The following is a 10000-nucleotide window of genomic DNA, read 5'->3' as shown; positions in this document are numbered from 1 at the left end:
ATCTAACTATAACCCCCTCTCTAAATCCTCTAACTAACTATAACCCCTGTCTAATCCCATCCTCTAAATCTAACTATAACCCCTGTCTAATCCCATCCTCTAAATCTAACTATAACCCCCTGTCTAATCCCATCCTCTAAATCTAACTATAACCCCTGTCTAATCCCATCCTCTAAATCTAACTATAACCCCTGTCTAATCCCATCCTCTAAATCTAACTATAACCCCTGTCTAATCCCATCCTCTAAATCTAACTATAACCCCTGTCTAATCCCATCCTCTAAATCTAACTATAACCCCTGTCTAATCCCATCCTCTAAATCTAACTATAACCCCCTGTCTAATCCCATCCTCTAAATCTAACTATAACCCCTGTCTAATCCCATCCTCTAAATCTAACTATAACCCCCCCCTGTCTAATCCCCCTCCTCTAAATCTAACTATAACCCCTGTCTAATCCCATCATCTCAAATCTAACTATAACCCCTGTCTAATCCCATCATCTCAGTCTAACTATAACCCCTCCCATCCTCTAAATCTAACTATAACCCCCTGTCTAATCCCATCATCTAAATCTAACTATAACCCCCTGTCTAATCCCATCCTCTAAATCTAACTATAACCCCCTGTCTAATCCCATCCTCTAAATCTAACTATAACCCCCTGTCTAATCCCATCCTCTCAGTCTAACTATAACCTCCTGCTCCAGACTCAACCAATTGCCAGTAATTCCCGAGCTGCGCCGAACGTCCCTCCTCCCTCCCGTTCATTCACCTACAGCCATCAGGTTATTTGTTAGGACTAACCAGTGCAGACAGAGACTCTGTATTCCCCTCTGGGAGCAGGTCTCTAGATGAAAGGCTGCTGCAGTCTGGTCACCAGTGGCTCAGTGGTCCCCTGCTCTGCTCTCTAAAGGAGAGAGGAGGAGGACATGGAGGAGGAGAACAGGGAGGAGGTAGAGTCCCCTGCTCTGCTCTCTAAAGGAGAGAAGAGTAGGAGGAGGTAGAGTCCCCTGCTCTGCTCTCTAAAGGAGAGAGGAGGAGGACAGTGAGGAGGATAGGGGGGAGGAGGAGGTAGAGAGAGAAGGAGAAGGAGGTAGAGTCCCCTGCTATGCTCTCTAAAGAGGAGAGGGAGGAGGTAGAGTCCCCTGCTCTGCTCTCTAAAGGATAGAGGAGGAGGACAGGGAGGAGGATAGGGAGGAGGTAGAGAGAGAAGGAGGAGGAGGTAGAGAGAGGATAGGGAGGAGGTAGAGAGAAGGAGGAGGTAGTCCCCTGCTCTGCTCTCTAAAGGAGAGAGAAGGAGGACAGGGAGGAGGATAGGGAGGAGGTAGAGAGAGAAGGAGGAGGACAGGGAGGAGGTAGAGTCCCCTGCTCTGCTCTCTAAAGGAGAGAGGAGGAGGACAGGGAGGAGGTAGAGTCCCCTGCTCTGCTCTCTAAAGGAGAGAGGAGGAGGACAGGGAGGAGGTAGAGTCCCCTGCCCTGCTCTCTAAATGAGAGAGGAGGAGGACAGGGAGGAGGTAGAGTCCCCTGCTCTGCTCTCTAAAGGAGAGAGGAGGAGGACAGGGAGGAGGAGGTAGAGTCCCCTGCTCTGCTCTCTAAAGGAGAGAGGAGGAGGACAGGGAGGAGGTAGAGTCCCCTGCTCTGCTCTCTAAAGGAGAGAGGAGGAGGACAGGGAGGAGGATAGGGAGGAGGAGGTAGTGAGATGGAATAGGAGGTAGAGAGAGGGAATAGGAGGTAGAGAGAGGGAATATGAGGTAGAGAGAGAGGGAGGATGAGAAGGAGGTCGAGAGAGAGGGAGGAGGAGAAGGAGTTAGAGTGGGAGGAGTATGAGGAGGAGGTAGGGAGAGGAGGAGAATGATGAGGAGGGGGAGAGAGGAGGACAGGGAGGATGAGTGGAAGAGGGAAGAGGTAGAGAGAGGGAGGGAAGAGGAGGTAGAGGGATAGCGAGAGAGGGAGGAGGAGAGAGAGAAAGAGAGAGGGATGAGGAGGGAGAGAGAGGAGGACAGGGATGAGTGAATGAGGTAGAGAGTGGGATGAGTATGAGGAGGTAGAGAGAGAGAGACGGAGGAGGAGGAGGAGGGAGAGCGAGAGAGAGAGAGGGAGGAGGAGGAGGAGGGAGAGCGAGAGAGAGGGAGGAGGAGAGAGAGAAAGAGAGAGGGAGGAGGAGGGAGAGAGAGGAGGACAGGGAGGAGGAGTGGAAGAGGGAGGATGTAGGGAGAGCGCGAGAGAGAGGGAGGAGAAGTAGCAGTAGGAGGTGGAGAGGGAGTAGGAGGTAGAGAGGGATCGGCAGTAGGAGGTGGAGAGGGATCGGCAGTAGGAGGTGGAGAGGGATCAGCAGTAGGAGAGGGATCGGCAGTAGGAGAGGGATCGGCAGTAGGAGGTGGAGAGGGAGAGGCAGAGAGGAGGTGGAGAGGGAGAGGCAGAGAGGAGGTGGAGGGGAGAGGGAGAGAGGAGGTGGAGGGAGGGGAGAGGGGAGTAGGAGGCGGAGAGGGAGAGGCAGAGAGGAGGTGGAGAGGGAGAGGCAGTAGGAGGTGGAGAGGGAGAGGCAGAGAGGAGGTGGAGAGGGAGAGGCAGAGAGGAGGTGGAGAGGGAGAGGCAGAGAGGAGGTGGAGGTGGAGAGGCAGTAGGAGGTGGAGAGGGAGAGGCAGAGAGGAGGTGGAGAGGGAGAGGTGGAGAGGGAGACAGAGAGACACAGAGAGAGAGAGAGGCAGTAGGAGGTGGAGAGATAGAGGCAGGGGGTGATCTGAAACTGCTTGGGTTTCCTGTCTTTATAAACCCTCTGATCCTGGATGGAGTCCAGACTAGAGACTGTTCCAGAATAATGAACTGGTTCCCTTCCAGATCAGAGAGCTGTGTTTAACCCCCCCCTCTGGTAGGATGACTCCAGGGTACTTCTTTAACTCAGTATTATCCCTCTGGTAGGATGACACCAGGCTACTTCTTTAACTCAGTATTATCCCTCTGGTAGGATGACACCAGGCTACTTCTTTAACTCAGTATTATCCCTCTGGTAGGATGACACCAGGCTACTTATTTAACTCAGTATTATCCCTCTGGTAGGATGACACCAGGCTACTTCTTTAACTCAGTATTATCCCTCTGGTAGGATGACACCAGGCTACTTCTTTAACTCAGTATTATCCCTCTGGCTGGATGACACCAGGCTACTTCTTTAACTCAGTATTATCCCTCTGGTAGGATGACACCAGGCTACTTCTTTAACTCAGTATTATAACCCATCCCAGAGAGAGAGAGAACCCTTAACCCAGCCCAGAGAGAGAGAGAGTAGCAGGTCCAGTCTCTCTGTGTACTGTGAGAGAGTAGCAGGTCCAGTCTCTCTGTGTACTGTGAGAGAGTAGCAGGTCCAGTCTCTCTGTGTACTGTGAGAGAGTAGCAGGTCCAGTCTCTCTGTGTACTGTGAGAGAGTAGCAGGTCCAGTCTCTCTGTGTACTGTGAGAGAGTAGCAGGTCCAGTCTCTCTGTGTACTGTGAGAGTAGCAGGTCCAGTCTCTCTCTGTGTACTGTGAGAGAGTAGCAGGTCCAGTCTCTCTGTGTACTGTGAGAGAGTAGCAGGTCCAGTCTCTCTGTGTACTGTGAGAGAGTAGCAGGTCCAGTCTCTCTGTGTACTGTGAGAGAGTAGCAGGTCCAGTCTCTCTGTGTACTGTGAGAGAGTAGCAGGTCCAGTCTCTCTGTGTACTGTGAGAGAGTCCAGTCTCTCTGTGTACTGTGAGTCCAGTCTCTCTGTGTACTGTGAGAGAGTAGCAGGTCCAGTCTCTCTGTGTACTGTGAGAGAGTAGCAGGTCCAGTCTCTCTCTGTACTGTGAGAGAGTAGCAGGTCCAGTCTCTCTGTGTACTGTGAGAGAGTAGCAGGTCCAGTCTCTCTGTGTACTGTGAGAGAGTAGCAGGTCCAGTCTCTCTGTGTACTGTGAGAGAGTAGCAGGTCCAGTCCAGGTGTAACCAGAAACACCTGAAGGGTCCAGAGATCAAAAACAATTAAAGATCCGAGCAGCTCAGCGCCGCTACCTACTTCATTATCAGTCGTTGTTTTTATTAGGTGTGAAGTCTCCGTCTCCTCCTCCTCCGACCCTGGAGGCCTCGGTCCAGAACGTAGAGCTGAAATTCTGCAGCAGAGCCACGGGGAACTGCGTCGGAGGGACCGTGGGAGCTGTTAAAGTGTGTGCCAGGACCCCAGGTGTGTGCAGCTGTGCCCTGTTAAACTTTACTGCCTTTACCCCCTACACCGCCCCTACACCGCCCCTACACCGCCCCTACACCGCCCCTACACCGAGACTCTTCTCTTTCACTTTTAACACACTGACTCAGTCCTGCCTGGACTTCGGTCTGTATGTCGTCACTGCTGGTCTCAGAGGGCCCTCTGTCATTGAGATCGGGGCTTTTTCTCATTCTCTGATGTCTGAAACAGAATGGCTTCCTGTCCACACACAGATCTCCATATCACCACTATAGCTGACAGACCCAGAGCAGTTCATCAGCAGGTCACTTTCAGGACTCTGCTCTACTTGTAGAATCAATTTGAAATTCACTTTCTCTAGATCCAGACCGATGTAGTTACATTGTCTCTCCTCCTTCTCCTCCTCCCTCTCCGCCTCCTTCTCCTCCTCCTACTCCTTCTCCTCCTTCTCCTCCTCCCTCTCCTCCTCCTTCTCCTCCTACTCCTTCTCCTCCTCCCTCTCCTCCTCCTCCTCCTTCTCCTCCTACTCCTTCTCCTCCTCCCTCTCCTCCTTCTCCTCCTCCTTCTCCTCCTTCTCCTCCTTCTCCTCCTCCTTCTCCTTCTCTCCAGGTTCACCAGAGGGTGTGAAGGAGAAGCTGGTTCCTCTGCTCCAGGGTCCATCTGACACTAAAGAGCTTCACCAGAGTCGCTGGCTCAATGAGATCCGTAAACCTGAGTCCCTGCTGGCCCCTGACCTCCTGACCTTCTCAGTACAGATACCTCAGCACGGGGTCGACGGCCGTAACTCCTCTGGTAAGTCTGACGCCTCTATCGCTACAATACGCCAGCTGGTACGGTAGAGGAAACCTCTGGTTCTTCAGACCAGTTACGTCATCTACCTCTCGTCTCCACGTCTAGTCCACATTACTGAAGTCCTCAACAGGTCATGTGATCAGTCCTCCCTCCCGTCCCAACATCTAGTCCACATTACTGAAGTCCTCAACAGGTCATCAGTCCTACCTCCTGTCTCCTTGGAGGGGGGGGGGGACATATTCTGCTATTGTCCTTCAGTGTATGTGTGGTACAGGAGACAGAGGTGGACTTGGAGGGTGGGGGGGGACATATTTTGAAGGTGGATTGCTGCCCTCTCCGGTGGGATGGAAGGAGTCATGGTGGATGAGGACTGTGGGTCGGTGTGACCTGAGTCAGTGGGATCTGTTACTACGACCAGAGTAAGTGACACCTTGAAGCCCAGAGTTCCCATGATGCTTCAGGAGAGAGGAGGCGCAGTGTGTTCAGTTGCCTTTTTTTTTTAGTGCCAGCCAGAGACAGAGAGCATTCTGGGAGATGTTCCCGCCTGGAAAGACACATCACCATTAAAGGGATCAAACTAGTTTCTTCTGGAACTTTCCGAATCTGGTGAATTCTTCTTTCTCCTCTCGTGAGGTCATCTCAAAGCCTTCTTTATATGAACAGAGTCCAGTAAAGCAGCTCAAAATGGACGTGTGGACATTTGTTTATGTCCAGGTGACTCAGTGTTTTGGACAGTTATGGGACAGTCATCGTAGAAACACAACACACAACAAACGTCCAGTTGTCCTCCGTCTTCCAGACCTGTGGAGACGTCCAGTTGTCCTCCGTCTTCCAGACCTGTGGAGACGTCCAGTTGTCCTCTGTCTTCCAGACCTGTGGAGACGTCCAGTTGTCCTCCGTCTTCCAGACCTGTGGAGACGTCCAGTTGTCCTCTGTCTTCCAGACCTGTGGAGACGTCCTGTTGTCCTCTGTCTTCCAGACCTGTGGAGACGTCCTGTTGTCCTCCGTCTTCCAGACCTGTGGAGACGTCCAGTTGTCCTCCGTCTTCCAGACCTGTGGGGACGTCCAGTTGTCGTCTTCCAGTTTGTCCTCCGTCTTCCAGACCTGTGGGGACGTCCAGTTGTCCTCCGTCTTCCAGACCTGTGGAGACGTCCAGTTGTCCTCCGTCTTCCAGACCTGTGGGGGACGTTGTCCTCCGTTGTCCTCCGTCTTCCAGACCTGTGGAGACGCCCCAGTTGTCCTCCGTCTTCCAGACCTGTGGGGACGTCCAGTTGTCCTCCGTCTTCCAGACCTCTGGAGACGTCCAGTTGTCCTCCGTCTTCCAGACCTGTGGAGACGTCCAGTTGTCCTCCGTCTTCCAGACCTGTGGAGACGTCCAGTTGTCCTCCGTCTTCCAGACCTGTGGAGACGTCCAGTTGTCCTCCGTCTTCCAGACCTGTGGAGACGTCCAGTTGTCCTCCGTCTTCCAGACCTGTGGAGACGTCCAGTTGTCCTCCGTCTTCCAGACCTGTGGAGACGTCCAGTTGTCCTCCGTCTTCCAGACCTCTGGAGACGTCCAGTGTCCTCCGTCTCTGGGGGTAAGATTATTGCCATAGAGACTGAGATGTGTGAGTTTTCCGGCCTGCAGCGTTCTGTATCTGTGTCCTAATAGGTAGTTACCCGTGAGACAGACTGTACCACTCCCATAGAGACGAAGCCGTTTCAGAGTCCTCCTAGAGAGTTACTGTCTCTGCAGCATTGAGTCCCCTCCCCCAGTGAGGTCATGAATATCACTCTCTCAGCGTGTCCCCCCGGTCCCATCCCGGTCTCCATCCCAGCGTTCCCGACAGTGTTCCTGAATCTATCCCTGGGACCCCCCCAGTGAGGTCATTAATCCCCCCCAGTGAGGTCATTAATCCCACCCCCCTCCACAGGATTCCACCAGCAGATTGATGCCTCTGGAAAAAGACGTGTCATCACAGATTTCATATCCTCCTTCACTGAGAGTCTCTAACACATCAGGGAGGAGAGAGCTGGAGGGGGGACATGTGTCCTAAATGATTCCCTATATAGTGCACTACTTTTGACCAGAGCCCTATGGGTTCTATATAGGGAACAGGATTGGCGTATGGGATGCAGGCCACAGATCCTGTGCACTCTGGTGCCGTCTCTCCTGGCTAAAGGGACACGTACAGGAGAATCTGACCCCACATGAAAAATAATATCCCTCAAGTGTGTTAGTCTGTTGTCTTCAGAGCCTTACTGTGCATCGCGTCTAATACAAGCTGAGGAGATTCATCTGGTGTCCTCGACTCCGTCTCATAAAGCTGCTCTCTGAATCTCGTCGGGACCGCGGCTCCTCAACGTGTCTCTGTTGACATGGAGATTCATCTGGTGTCCTCGACTCCGTCTCATAAAGCTGCTCTCTGAATCACGTCGGGACCGCGGCTCCTCAACGTGTCTCTGTTGACATGGAGATTCATCTGGTGTCCTCGACTCCGTCTCATAAAGCTGCTCTCTGAATCACGTCGGGACCGCGGCTCCTCAACGTGTCTCTGTTGACATGGAGCACAGAGTATCCAGACCTGACTTGTAGCAATCAGATCTGTGTCTCTGCCCAGGTTTAAACCCAGAGGGGGATGTGTGAGGTGAACCCAGAGGGGGATGTGTGAGGTGAACCCAGAGGGGGATGTGTGAGGTGAACCCAGAGGGGGATGTGTGAGGTGAACCCAGAGGGGGATGTGTGAGGTGAACCCGATCCACCAATGCTCCTCTATCGAATGCCACTCAGTCAATCACATCATCAGACCGTACTAGTCGATACTGGACATCATCAGACTGTACTAGTCGATACTGGACATCAGACCGTACTAGTCGATACTGGACACCATCAGACCGTACTAGTCGATACTGGACCTCATCAGACTGTACTAGTCGATACTGGACCTCATCAGACTGTACTAGTCGATACTGAACCTCATCAGACTGTACTAGTCGATACTGGACCTCATCAGACTGTACTAGTCGATACTGGACCTCATCAGACTGTACTAGTCGATACTGGACCTCATCAGACTGTACTAGTCGATACTGGACACCAGACTGTACTAGTCGATACTGGACATCATCAGACCGTACTAGTCGATACTGGACATCATCAGACCGTACTAGTCGATACTGGACATCATCAGACCGTACTAGTCGATACTGGACATCAGACCGTACTAGTCGATACTGGACCTCATCAGACTGTACTAGTCGATACTGGACATCATCAGACTGTACTAGTCGATACTGGACACCAGACTGTACTAGTCGATACTGGACATCATCAGACTGTACTAGTCGATACTGGACATCATCAGACCGTACTAGTCGATACTGGACACCAGACAGTACTAGTCGATACTGGACACCAGACTGTACTAGTCGATACTGGACACCAGACCGTACTAGTCGATACTGGACACCAGACTGTACTAGTCGATACTGGACATCAGCCTGTACTAGTCGATACTGGACACCAGACTGTACTAGTCGATACTGGACACCGTCAGACCGTACTAGTCAATACTGGTCACCAGACTGTACTAGTCGATAGTGGACATCATCAGACCGTACTAGTCGATACTGGACCTCATCAGACCGTACTAGTCGATACTGGACACCGTCAGACTGTACTAGTCGATACTGGACATCATCAGACCGTACTAGTCGATACTGGACATCATCAGACCGTACTAGTCGATACTGGACCTCATCAGACTGTACTAGTCGATACTGGACACCGTCAGACTGTACTAGTCGATACTGGACACCAGACTGTACTAGTCGATACTGGACACCAGACTGTACTAGTCGATACTGGACACCAGACTGTACTAGTCGATACTGGACCTCATCAGACTGTACTAGTCAATACTGGACATCATCAGACTGTACTAGTCAATACTGGACATCATCAGACTGTACTAGTCAATACTGGACATCATCAGACCGTACTAGTCGATACTGGACATCATCAGACTGTACTAGTCGATACTGGACATCATCAGACTGTACTAGTCGATACTAGACATCATCAGACTGTACTAGTCGATACTGGACACCAGACTGTACTAGTCGATACTGGACCTCATCAGACCGTACTAGTCGATACTGGACATCATCAGACTGTACTAGTCGATACTGGACATCATCAGACTGTACTAGTCGATACTGTACACCAGACCGTACTAGTTGATACTGTACACCAGACTGTACTAGTCGATACTGGACATCATCAGACCGTACTGGTCGATACTGGACATCATCAGACTGTACTGGTCGATACTGGACACCGTCAGACCGTACTATTCGATACTGGACATCATCAGACCGTACTAGTCGATACTGTACATCAGACTGTACTAGTCGATACTGGACATCGTCAGACCGTACTAGTCGATACTGGACACCAGACTGTACTAGTCAATACTGGACATCATCAGACTGTACTAGTCGATACTGGACACCAGACCGTACTAGTCGATACTGGACATCAGACCGTACTAGTCGATACTGGACACCGTCAGACCGTACTAGTCGATACTGGACATCAGACCGTACTAGTCGATACTGGACACCAGACCGTACTAGTCGATACTGGACACCGTCAGACCGTACTAGTTGATACTGTACACCAGACCGTACTAGTCGATACTGGACATCAGACTGTACTAGTCGATACTGGACATCAGACTGTACTAGTTGATACTGTACACCAGACCGTACTAGTCGATACTGGACATCAGACTGTACTAGTCGATACTGGACACCAGACCGTACTAGTCGATACTGGACGCCGTCAGACCGTACTAGTCGATACTGGACGCCGTCAGACCGTACTAGTCGATACTGGACGCCGTCAGACCGTACTAGTTGATAATATGATGGATGAAGGGAGAGTCATTGATTATAGTGTCTGAACGTTGTAATGATCAGAGTAATCATTTTAAAGGAACATTGTGTTTCTGACACTGAGCCCTCTTTACGAGTCA

The 10000-nt window shown here is 51.4% G+C and overlaps 1 protein-coding gene across 1 annotated transcript in view; it reads left to right on the top strand.

Annotated features, from left to right (window-relative positions):
- Positions 1–6006, top strand: part of LOC112241701 (vacuolar protein sorting-associated protein 13B) — a gene marked incomplete at its 5' end in the record, with an annotated part of 95987 nt that extends 89981 nt beyond the window's left edge. Inside the window, 2 exon segments of the mRNA XM_042314480.1 lie at positions 4053–4190; positions 4800–6006. Of these exon segments, the coding sequence (XP_042170414.1) occupies positions 4053–4190; positions 4800–5029 (368 nt within the window).
- Between the last annotated feature and the right edge of the window lie 3994 nt (positions 6007–10000).

The sequence above is a fragment of the Oncorhynchus tshawytscha genome, unplaced genomic scaffold, assembly GCF_018296145.1.
Source record: "Oncorhynchus tshawytscha isolate Ot180627B unplaced genomic scaffold, Otsh_v2.0 Un_contig_7737_pilon_pilon, whole genome shotgun sequence".
Taxonomy (NCBI): Eukaryota; Metazoa; Chordata; class Actinopteri; order Salmoniformes; family Salmonidae; genus Oncorhynchus; species Oncorhynchus tshawytscha.
The sequence above is the reverse complement of the archived record's forward strand: the minus strand, read 5'-3'. Positions and strand labels throughout refer to the sequence as shown.